Consider the following 18,180-nt stretch of genomic DNA (forward strand, 5'->3'; position numbering starts at 1 on the left):
ACATTATAAGTCTAGTGTGAAATAATATTTGGGGGAGAACACTTTATAAAATGCTCAATTTTATAAATTGATGTAAGGTACCAGTATCAGATTTTTAGTGATTTTCCTCAAGTGCCATAATTATTCTTGGCACCTCTCAAAACAATGATATTTAGGGTTAATTCATTTTTTTCCCTTTTGTTACAATATAAAAATTCTATCGTGCCTCTTGCATTGATATGCAAATATCTAAAAATGTCACCACCATGTTACAAGCAATTTGACCATTCCCGTAGAGATTAATAATCAGTGACATAATTTATCCATGTGAAGATAATAGACAAGAACAAATAAATATTGTTTAAGCATCTGAATTCAACCCAGCACTCCCAAATATATGTCCAATACAGTGACATAAGTCAATAAATGTATGTTACATCTGAATAAGTGCATGAACAAATGAATAAATAAATAATAATAGAGGCTCTGCTATTCAATTAGCAGGGAACAAAAACTGAAAGGAAATGTTAATCTCTGTGCTCCTGAGGGGTTTGAGACACACACTTTCATTCACTGTCAGTGAGTCTACAAAGGGAACAATATTTTGGAAAAAATAAGGCAGTACAGGTCACATTGGAAAGATGTTTAAGCTCTTTGACCCAATAATCCCATTTCTTGGAATTTACACGAAAATATAATCAGCACTGCAGTCACAAAAATATTTAAATATTTGTTGCAGCCTGATTTTATAAAATTGGAAACACCTTACATGTCCAACAATGGGAACAGGATGAATAAATTATCATGTACCCAGATGGTGACCTATTATTCTGCCATTAAAAACTGTTACAGGAATGTAGATGCTGGCATGAAGAAGAAATTGGTACTGCCTGGTCCTCGTGGAGTAAACAACTAGAAAACTAGATAAAGATATAAAAGAAGGGTTCTAAAATATTGGACAGCAGGCGGCACAGGACGGTGATTCCACAGAGAAGAGCTTTTCGCCTAGAGACACTTTCTGGACAGTGGTTCGTCAGTGTCTCATAAAGTTAAATATTGACATACCCTTTGGCTATGCAATTCCAACCCTAGAGAAATAAAAACATATGTCCAAAAAAAGATTTTTATAAGAATGTTCATGGCAGCTTTATTTACAACAGTCAAAAACGAGAGCAACTAGCAGATAAATAAGTTCTTGGATCTAATGCATAACACAGTGATTATAGTCCACAATAGTGTATAGTAAACTTCAAAGTTGCTAAGAGACTAGATCTTAATTGTTCTCAACATAATTACAGGACATGATAGAAATGTCAGCTAATGCCACTGTAGTAATCATATTGCAATACATAAATGTCTCAAACCAACAAGTCGTGCATCTCAAACTTACACAATGTTATCTCTCATTACATCTCAATAAATTAAATAAGATAGGCATTGAGAAAAAGAACTGGAACAACCCAAACAACATAACGAGATGATGGATAAATAAGTGTTGGTACATTCGTGAAATAAAACACCCAGAAATCAAAGACCAAACCACTCATACAAGCAGCAGCGGCTGAATTGCACAGCTGCCAGGCTAAAAGAAGCCAGACACAAAACGACACACCGTTTACCCCCCTTTATATACTATGTAACAGGCCAAGCTAATCTCAAGTGAGAAACATTCAGGACAGTGTTTCCTCTGGTGGCAGGAGGTGGGGGGCTGGCGGAGGGCTGACTGGGAAAGGCACAGGGGAGGTTCCGGCACTGGTCTGTATCTCGGTAAGGCTGTGCCTTACCCATGTGTCTATATGTGTCAAAACCCATCCAACTATACCCTTACGATGGGTGCATTTCATGGTGTGTAAACTGTATCTCAATCAACAGGAAAAAGGAAAGAAGACATTTATTATAGGACTGGATGTACTATTTTAGCTCCATAAACACGCCTTTCCTCAGCTGCTCTGCTATGTACCTTTCCTCATCGCCTGCTCCCTTCCTTCACTCCCTTCGGGTTGTCTCCCTGATTTCCCTAAGCTGCCCTTCCTATGTGTTCTCCAAGCATCCTTAACCCCTGCACAACCTACACCACTGGACCAAAGAGGTCTGCTTACTTGCCTATTTCCCCCACTAGACCTGACGGCCGGAGGGCCAGGCTCAGCCTTACATAACAATTGAAGCGGCAGTGATAATAACCAACATATATAAGGAAGCTACTGTTTGATGTACACTTTTCCAGGCTGAGAGCTTTCCCCAGATGTCATCATTGTCTTGTTCATCAAGGAATCCTGAGACCCTGGTGCCCAATAAGCAGAGATATGAATTATTAAATATATACGGTGTTTTCAGATATGATAGAATAGGTCAAAAGGTAATTCCTGGTAATTAGAATCACAAATGGTTTTTTTAAAAAACTTTTTTCTCTTATGGGGCGCCTGGGTGGCTCAGTTAGTTGGGCGTCCGACTCTTGATCTCAGCTCAGGTCTTAATCTTGGGGTTGTGAGTTCAAGCCCCACATTGGGCTCCACGCTGGGTGTGGAGTCTACTTTAAAAAAAAATTTTTTTTAAATAAAAACTTTTTTTCTTGTTTTTCCTGTATTTAAAAAATTTCCTGCTTCTATATCAAAATAAAGGACATTTCTGCATAGAGAAAAGGCCAATTGAAGACCTAAAAAACACAAGAGCTATTTTGAGGTATAGCTGAGGTATTCATGAGCTACTTTGCTTTTTTATTTGTTACAACTTTCTAGAGATAAAGATGTTGCAATTTGAGCAGAATGTTAAGCAAAAAGCAAATGCTACAATGGATTCCAACTGCACTGTATTTTTCAAAGAAATATTTCTTCAGGAATGAAAACTGATCTCTTTTTAGCTTCAGTATAACAGAAAGAAATAATGATTTCAGAACAGACTTTCCTTTCTTTCCATACATATACAAGACAACTTTATTTTGAAGACAAAACAGTTGGGGACAAGAAAAGTGTATTTTGACAGAGTCTTGAGACTATCTTCGCTGATTTCCCACAATCCTTCGCAAGGCCCAGTCTAAGGGGCCCTGCTGAGTGAGACGTACACCATCATCATCATAAGGCCGGTACTCTGACATTCAAAACAGAAAAAGGGGAAGGAGGATGGAACACGAAACTGTGCTAACTGGAAAAATGTTTATGCTTGACTGTTGGGCAAACTATTGATAGTAAGCTTTATCATTTAAAGCTTAAAAGTAAATCTTGCCAAGAAACAAAACTCCACATAGTTCTTGAAGCCTGGCCTCAGTTATTTGAATTTATTCAGCTCACCGGTCACGAACATCGGACAATTTAAGGTACAATATTTGTATCCCCATTTGATTCTCTAGCTCTTTAGGATTCCTAAAGATAAAAGTGCGGCACCTAAGGCTAAGCTGCGGGAGGCTGGCAGGAGAAGCCCCTCAGAGAGCCGTTTTCAGAAGGATGAGGCAGTGATTTTACAACAGGTGTCCAATTGTTTACCCCTCCCCTCCTGACAGGCCACAGTTGCTTCCCGTTTCCTTTACTTGAATCACTGCTGACCTCAGTGACTCAGTGACCCATAGAGCACAGGGAAGCGATGCTGCATGACTCAGAGGCCAGGTCTACATGGGGACATAGCTTCTGCCACTTCCTCTGGAGGTCCTTCTGCTGGAGCTTTGAACTGCCATATAGGCACTCTGCCTTAAGGCTGCCATGCTATGAGGAAGCCCACACCTGCCCACGTGGAGAGGCCATCCAGAGAATTATTGAGGCCACATGATAAGGTCAGCCCATGGGTGCCTCAGTACCCCCTCCCCAGCTGCCCAGATGCCCCCTACCCAACTGCCCAGCACCCTCCTTAGCTGCCCAGACTTCCTTCCCCAGCTACCCAGCACCCTCCCTAGCTACCTGGGCTTCCTTCCCCGGTTGCCCCACCTCAAACCCCCATGGACTGCAACCTTACGCATCACTCAATCAAACCCCTCCTGAAATTCTGGCCCATCAAAACCGGGATAGATATAAAATGAATGCTGTTGTTTTAGAGGTTTGCTGTGATTTCTTACACAATAGATATGCAATAGATAACTGGAGAAGTTGTGTATGAAACAATAGAATGAGAGAAAAGTGTGAAAACAAAAGAAAGACATATCTATGAGAATAGCAGCTTTGCAGAAAACAGGATGAAAAAGATAAAAATGTCTGAAGGACAAGAATTTAGCGTGGCTTACTTCCAAATCACAATGAACAGCTTAAGATTTCTTCCAATCTATTCTTTTTGCCAAACAAATTCAAGAAAAACTTAATATCTGAAATTGGTTGAGACCAGTATAAAGTGACAGAAAACTGAAACACAATGAATCACTTTGAATACATACAAGGAAACGGTAACAGTAATTCCTACCACAGTTTCCAAGAAGGGTCTCTGCCTGACCTCTTTTAATGAACAGCCAAGACTCACTTACAATGAGAAGCTCCAATTTACATGCAATTCTTGTTCTAAAAATCTTACAAGATTTTCTGTCTTAAGACTGTGAAATCTGCCTGTTCTTTTCTTACTTACCCTGTCAATGTGCTTAGCAAACACTTTATATTTGGATGATACAATAATAAATCTCAATCTTGTTCTGGTCCACTTTTCAGAAATTTTAGGGAAAAAACAGCAGATATCCAAATTAATGAGGTTTTAGAAAACCCAGCAAACAAGCAGCTATTGTCTCAAGTTTTGTATAAAACAAAGGCCCTTCTGTGATTATGTTCCCACAACAAAGTGCTACTTCCTAATTAAACCTACACAGAAAATAAAGCACTGCTTCAAAAGGCAGCTTTATTTTCAGTGCCATAAGAAACATTTCCTTTTTTACAAAACATATTTTATCTTCTAAAGGAACATTACCAATTTTTACTCACAAATCTGACCACCCCCAGAGAAACTGTTTGCCCAGGTTTCAACATTTTCAAAGGAGAATACAAAACATGGATTCATTTTCCTTCTTCTTGGCCAAAAAGCACACGGTAGATAGCACCCAAATCTACCAGTCACTGTAGGGAAAGGGCCCGCCTAGCAGCAACGTGAGTAAAGAGAACAGGGGGAGGGATTAGGAAGAATGTGAACTATCCTAAATCAGGAGGAAATTATAAGAGATCCGGCCAGTCTCCCCATAATGCAGAGGACAACAGCGATAAAGACCAAGAATAAGAGAGGTGAGACGGTGTAGCATAGTGTGGAAGGAACCAGAAGTCCTGGTTTCCAATCCCAGCTTCAGCACATAGAGCCCCATGAACCCTGGGCAAGTCACTCAACCACCCTATGTCGCAATGTGCTTACCTCTGAAGAGGAGAACATCTGTATTCCAGGATTGCTGGGGAGAGCAGATAAAATCATATGGATGAGGAAAAAACTGCTGTGTAGTCTACAGCCTATACTTACGTACTTGTGTATATATGTGTATATATAGAGAGAGATTCCTATATGTGTTCATTGTATATGAATATACAATATATGGATTGTATATTCACATTCATAGATTCAATATGCTATATATAGATTCTATACCTACTATATATAATGCTACAACACTATCTTACTAAATTCTATATTATTCTAAATTCTATAATATTAAATTCTATATATTACATGCATACATTATATATACATTATATATGTATACTGTATATAATCTATATACTACATACAGTTGACCCTCAAATAACATGGGTTTGACTTGCATGGGTCCACTTATACATGGATTTTTTTGCAATACAGTACAGTACTGTAAATGTATTTTCTCTTCCTTATGATTTTTTTTGTTTTTTAAAAAGATTTTATTTATTTATTTGACAGGGAGAGAGGGCACAAGCAGGGGGAGTGGCGGGCAGAGGCAGAGGGAGAAGCAGGCTCCCGGCTTAACAGAGAGCCTGATGTGAGGCTCAATCCCAGGACCCTGGGATCATGACCTGAGCTGAAGGCACCCAGGTGCTCCTTCCTTTTGATTTTCTTAATAATATTTTCTTTTTCTCTAGCTTATTTGATTGTAAGAATACAGTATATAGAGGTTTGTATATATAATACATGTAACATAAACTATATTATATATATAATACATATTATATATTTACATGTATATAATATGTATATAATACATGTAACATAAAAAAATATGTGCTAATTGACTATAAGGCTTCCAGTAAACAGCACGTTGGTAGTTGAGTTTTGGGGGGTCAAAAATTATACACAAATTTTCAACTGCATAGGTGATAAGTACCCCTAAGCCCCATGTTGTCCAAAGGTCAACTATATAAGTCCTATACATACACATTATATATACATGTTCATATATGAAGTATATGTATAGATTCCTATACACATACAGGTGATAAATGTTCCTTTTTAATGGGAAAATCAAAATAAAACTAAACACAAACTTGTAGTATGAACCTTGAAACTGATATGCATTTACTGCATTACTTCATTGGCATACATATGAGATCAATCCCTTTTTACTGAAAGCTCAAGTTATTACCCATAACAGAAAACAACTAAGGTGTCAGGCATGGAAATTCTATGCAAGTGATGGGTACGCCGTGTAGAAGAATATTACTGCAACTTTAAAAATTATATAATAGTGAGTTTTAGTCATGTTTGGAAACACTCATGCTACAAAGTTAAATAAAATATCAGGACACTACCATATACGTCAAAAATCTCAGCTGAAGGGATGGGATTGCCCAGTGATGCAGACAGAGCCCAGGCTCTTGAACCTCAGGGAGTCCTACCCTTGAGCGAGTTACCTGAATTCCCTGAGTCTCGGTTTTGTCATTTGTCAAAAGGAGATAATAATAGGACCAAACTTATAGTGTATGAGGATTTGATGATGTAACACCCATAATAAATATGTAATACATGATAGCATTATTGCAGCATTATTAAATACACAGAAATGCATACAAAAGTCTAAAAGCAATATGCTCATAATTTCATGGTTGCTTCAGAGTGAAGTGATTGTAAGTTTTGCCACCTCTTTACATTTACCTGATCCTTCTAATTTTTCTACCATGAGCCCATATTACTTTCCTAGCCAGAAAAAAAAAAAAATAGAATTATTGACTTATGAATTTATTTTTCAACATCTACTTAATTGCATCCCTTAACCTAATCTTACTAGCTAACTCCAACTAGATTATATCAAGGTCTTGGTTAAAGTTTCCCTTGGTGATATCTAAAGATCTTTGGGACTTCAAAGTCATTTGTGGATATATGACATAAATATGACAGAAGGATAGGGAGTTCACATTTATTTAGTGTGTGGAATTTGTCAGGGGCTTGACTAGAACATCCTTCATTCTTAATGCTATGGCCTTCTACTTTATAAATTATGAAAGCATATCACCCAACTACATTTTATATATCTCCACCATGCCACACAATAAAAAAGTAATAATAAATACATACATAAATAAACAGAACTGCCTCCCCTTTTCCTCTATCACTGTACTTCTTAAAGTCACAGCACCAAGGTGTCACCCTAGATGGTCTCTCAGTCGAGATCTAAGGACACACCTAGTCTGTCGATGTTATCAGAAGGCAGTCCATGGTTTCAACTTGAAAATTCTAAATTTTGCATCTTCATTCCAAAGTTGATCTAAAAGCTTACTATAAGCATATTCAGGATCTGGCCAACCACGGTATAAGATAATTCTGCTCCAGGATTTCAAGGGCACGTTTCTGTGTTTACATGGTCACACTGACAAAGGGATCACCTACTGAGAAGACAGTATTTGTGCTTGTTGAGGAGCAACTGCAAACCCACCTTTCTATACTCTGCTTTGTGGGGCTTTGAGTGGAGGCACTAGCAGGAGGCTGGAAGGCTGGAGGAGGGAGGCAGGGAGATGAGGCAGCCTCCTCCAAGCCTCCGGGTGCAAATAACCCAGCACGTCCCGAGGTTCCCCCTCAGTGTCAGCATCCCTGAGTTCTCTTTTTCTTAAAAGATTTTTTTTTTTTTTTGTCAGAGAGAGAGAGAGTGAAAGAGCACAAGCAGAGGGAGCAGCAGAGGGAGAGGGAGAAGCAGGCTCCGGTGAGCAACGGGCCCGATGCCTGACTCCATCCCAGGACCCTGGGATCATGACCTGAGCCAAAAGCAGATGTTTAACCGAATGAGCCACCCAGGTGTCCCACCTGAGTTCTCTTGGTACTCCCTTCCCCTGTTCTCCACCACCATTTAACCTGTTCCTCGTGCTAGATCCATCCCTCTAAATAATTGGTGTGGCTTCTGTTTTCCTGAGTGGATGGATCTGGGCTGATATAAAACAGCATGTATGTCACAGTAGCCAACTTTTAAAAATTGTGGTAAAATGTACATAAACATCAAAAATGACCATTTTCGCCATTCTAAGTGTGCAGTTCAGTGGCATTAAGTCCATTCACACTGTTGTGCAAGCATCACCACCATCTGCCTCAAGAACTTTTTCATCTTCCCAAACTGAAGCTCTGCCCCCACTAAGCACGAACTCCTCGTTCCCTCCTCCCCTCAGCCCTGGCAACCAACATTCTACTTTCTGTCTCTTTAGACAGGACTATTCTAGGTACTTCATGTAAGTGGAATCATGCAGTATTTGTCCTTCTGTGTTTGGTTTATTTCAAGTAGCATGTTTTCAAGGTTCGTCCGTGTTGTTACAGGTGTCAGAATTTGCTTTCTTTTGAAGGCAGGATTATCTTCCATTCTATTTATGTACCATCCTTCGTTTATCCATTCACTATTTTTTTTTAAAGATTTTATTTATTTGACAGATAGTATGAGAGAGAGAGCATGAGAGGGGGGAGCGTCAGAGGGAGAAGCAGACTCCCTGCCAAGCAGGGAGCCCTATGCGGGACTCGATCATGGAACTCCAGGATCATGACCTGAGCTGAAGACAGTCGCTTAACCAACTGAGCCACCGAGGCACTCTATCCATTCACTATTAGCAGACACGGGTTGCTTCCATCTTTTGGCTACTGTGAATAATGCTGCTCTGAACATGGGTGTGCAGAGATCTCCTTGAATTCCTGCTTTTGGTTCCTTTGGGGGATATATAGCTAGAAGTGGCATTGCTGGATCATGTGGAAACTCTCGGTTTAACTTCTTGAGGAACCACCATACTGCTTTCCACAGGACTATACCATTTTACGTTCCCACCAGTGAGGCACAATGATTTCAATTTCTCCATACCCTTACCAACTTTGTTATTTGCTGTTTTGTTTTTGTTTTTGTTTTTGTTTTAGTAATAGCCATGTTAATGGGTGTGAAGTGGTATCGCCCTGTGGTTTTGATTTTCAAATTTCCCTAATGATTAAAGATTCTGCCTGGTGTCTTAACTTTGAAAGTCCTGTGCCTCAATCTATTGAGAGCCTCTATCATAAGGAGTACATTTTCAAATAATTAGCAGGGACTAAAAGAATGGTGACAATCACTAAAGTCAAGATCCATCAAATGTGCATGCTATCCCTCACTCAGAATGATTTCTTTAAAATTTTAAGTTGTCACGAAAGATCCCTCACTCACGTCCAGGGTGTAGTGCTGCACAGCAAGCTTCTAGCTCATGGGACAGTGAGCAGCAGTTTGTTACGTAGACTACCCACATAACGTGTTAGCGTTACAAGTGTTAGGATGACTCTTAATTCTTATTTTTCTTAAAACAAAAATACCACACTCATTTAATTCCCATGCAATATTTTTTAAAGTGAGATACTGCTAAATATCTAATAATATAAATTCAAAAATTTTGTGAATCAATGCCAGAATGAATAGCAGGCATTATTTTAAAGAAGTAAAAAATGAATCTAATCGTCCCCCTGGTAATGTGTTACTAAAGCAAACACTGCGCTGCTAAAACCTTCTGCAAACTAGACAACATTTGTGGACTTTCTGATAACACCACTTTTTCTCATTTCTTTATCTTTCATGTAACCAAACACGAAACACGGAGGCTACAAATGGCAGAATTTCAGCAGGGTCATCAACTAGAGAATCAAGAGAGGGATCGAAATCTTTAGCTTTTGCCAACACAGAATGAAGCTGGTAATTTGGTCGTAAAACCTCAGGAGCTGACATATTTATTAAGTTACATGAACACATTTACAATATGACGTTGTTGGGACGCCTGGGTGGCTCAGTCGGTTAAGCGTCTGCCTTCGGCTCAGGTCATGATCCCAGGGTCCTGGGATTGGGTCCCGCATTGGGCTCCCTGCTCCGCGGGGAGCCTGCTTCTCCCTCTGCCTCTGTCTCTCTCTCTGTCTCTCATGAATAAATAAATAAAATCTTTAAAAAAAAAAATATGACGTTGTTATGACTCCTGACGATACTAAGGTCTGTCTACAATTATACTTTAGAAATCCATACTATAGAATTTACATTTTTACTGAAGTGAAACAAAGCAGTCAAAAGGCTTGTTTGCTGACTATCATCTTTTAATCAGAATGTGAACAAAAAAGCGGAGGGGAATGTTTAGGAACAAAGCATGGATTCAGTCAGAGCCTCAACTCTGCCAAGGCCTGGGTGTGCAAGAGTGAATAAGGCAAGCTCCAGTGAATGTTAACTGGCAAGGAAAGTGAAAGAGAAGAAGAGGAGGAAGAAGAAGAATACAGCTGGGGTCCCTGCTCTCAGGGAGTGTATTATCTAGAAATTAACAAGGAGCTGGATAATGGCTGGCTTGACAGGGAAACACACAGATTCTGACAAGGGAAAAAAGTCATCAGAATGTGTAGCCAAGCTCTAGATCTGAGTGTCGATAAGACCCAGGAAACAAGGGTGAAATGTGGGGGGGAAGGCGAGATAACTTTACAAGGGAGAGATTGACCGTCAATACCTAACGGATTAGCCTCCTTACTAGTGGGACAACCAGCCTTGGGAGCAACAGAAGTAGCCAGGATTGCAGATCATGTGTTCTGGCCAAAATTATTTCACTGGAATTGAACGAAGTCTTTAGAGCTGAGTTTAGGTTATAGGAAATAGAGTGCATAAAAGAACATGTTAACAAGACCACAGTGAAACAATCCAACAAATCTAGATCATGGGATATTCTATAAGACAAGTGGCCTAGTCTATTTAAAAAGTCAATATTTTTAAAGTAGAGAGCAATTCAAATTAGAAGAGATTTAAGAAGTCTAATGATCAGGTTTTTATGGATCCTGGTTTAAAAAAGAAAAAAAGCTACAGAAGACATTGGTGGATAAACTGGGAAAATTCGACACAGATGGTGAAATAGTTATTAGGAAATTGCTGTTAATTTTGTCGGGGCTGCTAATGGCATGGCACCTATTCAGGACAAATCTCTATTTTTTGAAGATACAAAACATACTGTATTGGTACAATATCACAATGACTGCCATTCACCTGGGAACTTTGGGAAGATGAAACCAACATTGCAAAATGCTTAACAATCTCTGAATCTCGGGGGTGGGTATATGCATGCCCCCTGGAATTTGCTTTCTACATATTAAAAAATGTCCATAATAGAAAGGCTCAATAAATAAACAAATCTGAGAGATTTGCTCAGATATAAGCATAATGCACTTTTTTTAGAAACTGAAAGCATGACAAAAATTTTACACCATATAAAAAGTAAAGACATTTCGGACTACAAATTAGTTTATATTATCTTAATTTAGAAGCATATCTAAAAATGCTAGAGGTCTTTAACTATGCATTACATGCCTACTTTTGAAATATGCCTTAAAGACCTAAAACTGACATGCCCCTGGAACTCCTCAAGTGGCTCAACTCAACCTAAAGCAAAAGAGTTCTTTCCCTTCAGAGTGAAGTCAAACGTGACACACTGCAAGATAAATGGTAGCCTAACATGAATCTGAAATCTATATGGAAAATGTCCAGCTGGTAGTTTGGCTCTAAACTCATATAGTATCACATTCCTGATAGTGAAAATGGCTATATTTTTTTCCCTTAAAAAAAGAAAATAAATAGAAAAAGTGATGGGAAAACCAAAATCTCCAGCAGACACATTCTTACCATTGAAATAAAAACAAAGGCCAGGCCAAAAGGGGGGCTCTTTTCTCTTTCTTTTTTTTTTTTTTTAAAGATTTTATTTATTTATTTGACAGAGAGAGACACAGTGAGAGAGGGAACACAAGCAGGGGGAGTGGGAGAAGGAGAAGCAGGCCTCCCACTGAGCAGGGAGCCCAATGCGGGGCTTGATCCCAGGATCCTGGGATCACGACCTGAGCCTAAGGCAGACGCTCAACGACTGAGCCACCCAGGCGCCCCCTTTCTCTTTTTCTTTAGGGAGATTTAAAAATATGAAGATATGACCTATTACGTCAAGACATATGGCTGAAAACATTGAAAAATGTTATTTTACTTAAATAAATACTATGAACCTAAACATGGGGAAAAATCTCCTGAGCTTCGCATTCTGCTACCTGGTTTACTGTTATTATTAGAGATCCAAAGTTTCTTTTATGTGAATATACACAGTATTGCTCTTTCTTCTACTTAAAATCCTTCACATTTTTAAAACTATCGCCTATCCAAAGAATTGTAATTATTTGCCATTAAATTTCCACAATTCCTCTTTCAATCCTACAGGGCATATTTCAACTATTTGTCTCTTTAAGCTTATATTTAGCATGATATTGATGAGTTCGAATGTAAGAGAAATTGAATGGAAATAAATAAGAAGGTCATGCAATGGCTTTTCCGGAGAACTCAAATGAGAAATGTTGACAATAGCTCCCAAATACCTGCCACCTCTCTTTTCATTCCATCCACTCAGATTTCTTTCCTTTTACTTCCCTTTCCCAGAAGTATTGGGACCACGGGGACCCAGATCATATTTTTCTCCATTCTCCTATGTGATCTGGAGGCAAAGCAAGAGGATACCGGTATGGCTGGAGCCAATTATACCTTGCCTTTGCCAGCTGCTACTGAAGGCTTGCTCACAGAAGTACTGGAACATTCCAGCTTTATTCTCGGCCTCACAGACACCACGACAGGGCAGAAGCATGGCCAACAGGCTTGACGTTATCCCTTTATTTCCTAGCCTTATTACCTACATACAACCCTTCTGCAATAACTTTGTACAGTGATAACAGCAAGACAATAACCTCAAAAGGAATTTCGTGTGTGGTCCCCCGCCCCTGGGGTATCTGATGACATGTGACACACAGCCTGACAGAGAATCCTGAACCGCTGAGCATGCTCTGCTGACAGCTTCCCAGAACATCAAACCACATGCAAACAATGTCACTCATCTCCTCACAGATACCTGGGAATGATAAATGTGACAAGTACTGATACCATGGACTACTTCTGTGCATCACTTGAATTCACCTGGTGGAAAAACAGTCTGAACAGAATGGAAACATGTTTAGAAACAAGCCAGACTTTCCTGAAGGTCATCACAAGAGTGTACAATTCAGCAACCCAGAGATATTCTTCAATGGTTCTGGCCTGACCTACCTGTCTTAGGTCCAGAGTGATTGTGACCCAGTGATATTCTCTCCCGTTTTGAATACTGGGACTTTGCCACCAGTTATTGGTCCCATCGATTGCATTCGATATTGGATGGCGTTCTGTGAAAAGAAAACATACATGGGTTTCTCTTAGCTCTTGGTTTCAAGTTTTTGACTTCCCAACTGCAAGGCTAGTGGCAATGAAGAGCAGGGAAGGTGAACACAAACTTCATGACTCCTAACAGAAGTCTTTAGTCATCATTTCAAGAAGTATCAATTCCCAAGGGTCCTTTGGAATGGGAGCAACACTTGCCTTTGGGGTTGGCGCTGTTGGCATCACAGATCCGGCACTGGGCGTTGCGCACGGGGCGACCAGGCACGTGCTCCACAAGCTTGCAGGACATCTCGGGCCCTTGCTCCCCACAGGTTGCGTTGGTGCTGATGTGTGCGTTGCTGGCAAGATTGAGGATGGCAGGAAACAGTCCTGAAAGTCAGGATTCACCAGATCAGCTCAGCCACTTGGAATCAAGAGAATCTCCCTTTGCAGGTGAATCAAAAAGATTTTTAAGTCTATGCGCCGAGTGAAGGGCGTCTTACACAGAAGCAGCTCATATAGGGGTTTCATGTCTATAAAACTCTAGGACAAGCAAAACCCATCTACCAGGAAATACTCAGAACAATGGTTTCAGGGGGTGGGGATTGCCTGTGAGGGGACACAAGGGGACTTTTTGGGGTGATGTTACATTCTATGGCTCGATGAAGGTTTGGATTACACTGACGTGCTGTTATGAAAAATCATAGAAGGCACAAGTCTAAAATTTGGGTAGATTTGAGTATTTCACTGTATGTGCATCTTAACTCGAAAACAAAAAAGAATTATAAATAAATACTCACATAAATGCTTAAAAGTTTAGAAGCAAAGCACACTGATGTCTAAACTCACTTTGAAATGCATCAAAAAATAAGCCAGTTTGATGGATAGCGATGGAACATGGATACATAGGTGATAGAGGAAGAATAAAATGTTCATTGTAGGGTCGGGAGGAGAGATGTTCATTGTACAATTCTTTCCACTTTTCTGATTGAAAAATCTTCATAATAAAATGTTGTGGGTGGCACCTGGGTGGCTCAGTTGGTTAAGGTCTGACTTCGGCTCAGGTCATGATCTCAGGGTCCTGGGATCGAGCTCCGCATCGGGCTCCCTGCTCAGTGGGGAGCCTGTTTCTCCCTCTCCTTCTGCTCCTCACCCCACTCATGCTCTCTCTCTCTCTCTCTCAAATAAATAAATAAAAATCTTTAAAATAAAAAAAAATGTTGGGAACATAGGTTTTTTTTTTTTTTTTAAAGATTTTATTTATTTATTTATTTGAGAGAGAGAATGAGAGACAGAGAGCACGAGAGGGAAGAGGGCAGAGGGAGAAGCAGACCCCCTGCCGAGCAGGGAGCCCGATGCGGGACTCGATCCCGGGACTCCGGGATCATGACCTGAGCTGAAGGCAGTCGCTTAACCAACTGAGCCACCCAGGCGCCCCGGGAACATAGGTTTTAAGACAAGTTTCAAATGATCCAATGCATGTATCTGCCAATGAAATTCAAACACCTTTCACTTAAAAGAAAGGCATCCATTCTCTGCTCGCTTTGTTCCAGTTGCTCCTGCTAGGACTCACAAGGTCTTTCCTGTAATTATCTAGGATTTTTTTCCTCCCTCTCCTCTTTCTTTACTGTCTGTTTTTGTTGGTGAATAAAACTTTAGAACACAATAATCTAGGTTTCAAAATTCTCTTCAATTCAGTATTAATCTTTGCCTTTGTACATTCCTTTTTGTCTCGAGTGATTTTTATCTTTAAGCAACTGGTCCAAACTATTCAGAAAACAATTTTTGGATGACTGTGAGAAGCATAACTCCTTTAGGTTCTTTAGAACTTGGCTTTATCTTGGTAAAAGAAGATAATAGCTGTGACGGTTCCATAAAATCTAGAAATGATGGTGTACATGACACTGGAGAAGGATTCTACCTAAATGGACATTGTGGACTGAGAGAGAGCATTGAAAGGCGGGGGGGTCTTAGCTAAGTGGGTTTTCTCTAATTGACTCGAATTTGATCTTCTAAGATCACAGAAGATAATCTTTTCTTTATAAAGAACATAGAGTCAATAGTATCTCTGCAATATTTCTTTTCCAGTGAAATCTGAAAAAGCACAATGTAATCTTAGTAATATAGAAGGAATTCATGTCAATTTTTATTTTTTAGGTACTGTTTAATGTTTTCAATGATCTTTTCTATTACAAATATTTTAATAATTGAAATTACAAAATAAAAATGATTATTTGTGTAATGTTATTTTACTGCATTTAAAAAAACTTCCTATGTATCTATTTACATATTTTTTTTTTTAAGATTTTATTTATTTGACAGAGAGAGACACAGCGAGAGAGGGAACACAAGCAGGGGGAGTGGGAGAGGGAGAAGCAGGCTTCCCGCCAAGCAGGGAGCCCGATGCGGGGCTCGATCCCAGGACCCTGGGATCATGACCTGAGCCGAAGGCAGACGCTTAACGACTGAGCCACCCAGGCGCCCCCCTATGTATCTATTTAAAAAACAACATTTTAGGTAGTTCTCCAAACACTTTCCACATAAAACAGAACCACCTATTAGCAGTGTTCTATCCTAGGAGAATGACCCTTAGCCTCTCAATAGAAAATAGTTATTGAATATTTGTGTTCTAGAGCATTATTCCTAACTGTGAAACACAGCACACTTAACATCATATACAATATTTAATATATATATTTTCACTTTGAACTTAAAGTTGGTTATTTTTATCATATTCCTTTAAAGGGACTTCTTTTTTAACTAAAAAGGCTTTATGAAGAGAGAGATGAATCATTATGTGTAATTATATATTTCCCTAAAGGGTTATTTTTATCAATCAGTAGTTAGACACTTATATTTTCTATAGCAATCGAGTTCCTAAAGTGACATGTAATTCTTGGGAGTTGTACTTAGATGGCAGGAGGAGCTGATATTTATTCTGTTTGGTACTGAGGTAAATACTAATTTTCTCCATCTTTTGGGATCACACTATTCTAGTAACCTGGTTCGAATGTGTCTTATGAGCCAATCATTTAAAATACAGTATGGGTTTAAACTTTGGTGTTTTATCCCTATAGCTAAAATGATGTTTTTCTGGCTCTATAGCACATGTATGTATTTAAATTTTAGTACAACCAACTCTTTCCATTCCCTTTGCACAGATTAGTCAAGCAAGAAAAAGAAACCAAGGTCACGGGAATTGATTTAGCAAAGCATTTCTCTTTCAACAAATACTTTACATGGTAACCTAACAAATGTTCCCACTTCTTCTTTACTCTCCCCCTGCAGTTGCTCCCCATCAAGGCAACTCCCCGCTTCCTGCCCAGGGGTCCTTCCCACTCTGGAGAACCTCGGTGGTCTTGAGTTACTGGGGGCAACTGGGAGTGGTGAAGGCGCCTGCTCTCTGTACTCAGAAGTCTCTACCCTGAGTCACTGAGAAAAAGAAGCTCAAAACTCAACATAAACCTAACATAATTTGGTTGAATAATATCTCAATTATAGTAATCAGCATCAGGTAGATCTTTGTACTAGATAGGCTTTAAAGAACTTCTAGGGCGCCTGGGTGGCTCAGTTGGTTAAGCGACTGCCTTCGGCTCAGGTCATGATCCTGGAGTCCCGGGATCGAGTCCCGCATCGGGCTCCCTGCTTGGCAGGGAGCCTGCTTCTCCCTCTGGCCCTCCCCCCTCTCATGTGCTCTCTGTCTCTCCCATTCTCTCTGTCTCAAATAAATAAATAAAATCTTTAAAAAAAAAAAAAAGAAAGAACTTCTATATTTCCTTACCTTGCTGGTATCTTAAATATACTTTTAATAAAAAGAAAAATAAATTCCTTCATTAGCATGGCTGAGTAGGAAAACCTTTAAATAGCTAATGTCATAAAAATATCCTGGCTGTCTTTCACTAAAACCGAATCTTTCTTCTCAGATAAGCCAGTGTTTGAAAAAAACTATTCACTAAACATTCTTCCTTACATAATACATTTACTCTCACTTCACAGTTATAGAATAATCACAATTCCCTGTTGCATATGGACCATATCTGTTAGAAGATGAAAGAAAGGTAGAAAGGCACACCAGAAAAAAAGCATGTGTTAAAAATAATTTTTTTTAAAAAAGCCCCTCAGGTTGCTGAATCATTTCAAAGACCCCTGAAATATTTCAATAAAGGGAGCTTCAAGTTGAAGGAGGGATAGGAAATCAAAGGGTAAGAAAGAAAGAATCAGGATCAAGACCCCAGCAAGAACAAACTTTGATTTTATGCATAAAAATCAAAGGCAGAATGAGGGCTCCATCAGGATACATATGTGGCACAGTTTTCCCACTGCCTGGCTGTGCGCTTAGTAAATCAGACTATACACTTTTGTTGAGAGATATTACTTACTGAAGTCAGTGATAACTGTAATACTAATCTGTGTTTTTCCCTCACTCAGGACCCAAAATGGAATCATTTCTCCAGGCGCGTATTTAGCCAGTAGCTAAAGACTTCACGAGGCCAAACTCCATTGAGCATGAAATAAATTCCTTCTCATTCACCAGTAGTTTTTTTTTTAATCCCCTTTCTTCACAGCCTGAGTACATTTGGCCTTCTTAAATGCGTTTCAGGACCGTGTTAATCTACTGGAAATTCCCTTCTTAATATGAGATGAAAAACTGCCACAAAGCTGGCAGCCAACAATGCTACTACACATAATTC

General features: G+C 39.5%; 1 protein-coding gene across 1 annotated transcript in view; it reads right to left on the reverse strand.

The window, feature by feature from the left end:
- The window catches only part of LAMA1 (laminin subunit alpha 1), a 138,106-nt gene extending 120,591 nt beyond the window's left edge, over positions 1-17,515 (reverse strand). The window contains 3 exon segments of the mRNA XM_021686201.1: positions 13,403-13,515; positions 13,709-13,888; positions 17,464-17,515. Of these exon segments, the coding sequence (XP_021541876.1) occupies positions 13,403-13,515; positions 13,709-13,888; positions 17,464-17,515 (345 nt within the window).
- Positions 17,516-18,180: the final 665 nt, after the last annotated feature.

This window comes from Neomonachus schauinslandi, chromosome 14 (assembly GCF_002201575.2).
Source record: "Neomonachus schauinslandi chromosome 14, ASM220157v2, whole genome shotgun sequence".
In the NCBI taxonomy this organism is placed as follows: domain Eukaryota; kingdom Metazoa; phylum Chordata; class Mammalia; order Carnivora; family Phocidae; genus Neomonachus; species Neomonachus schauinslandi.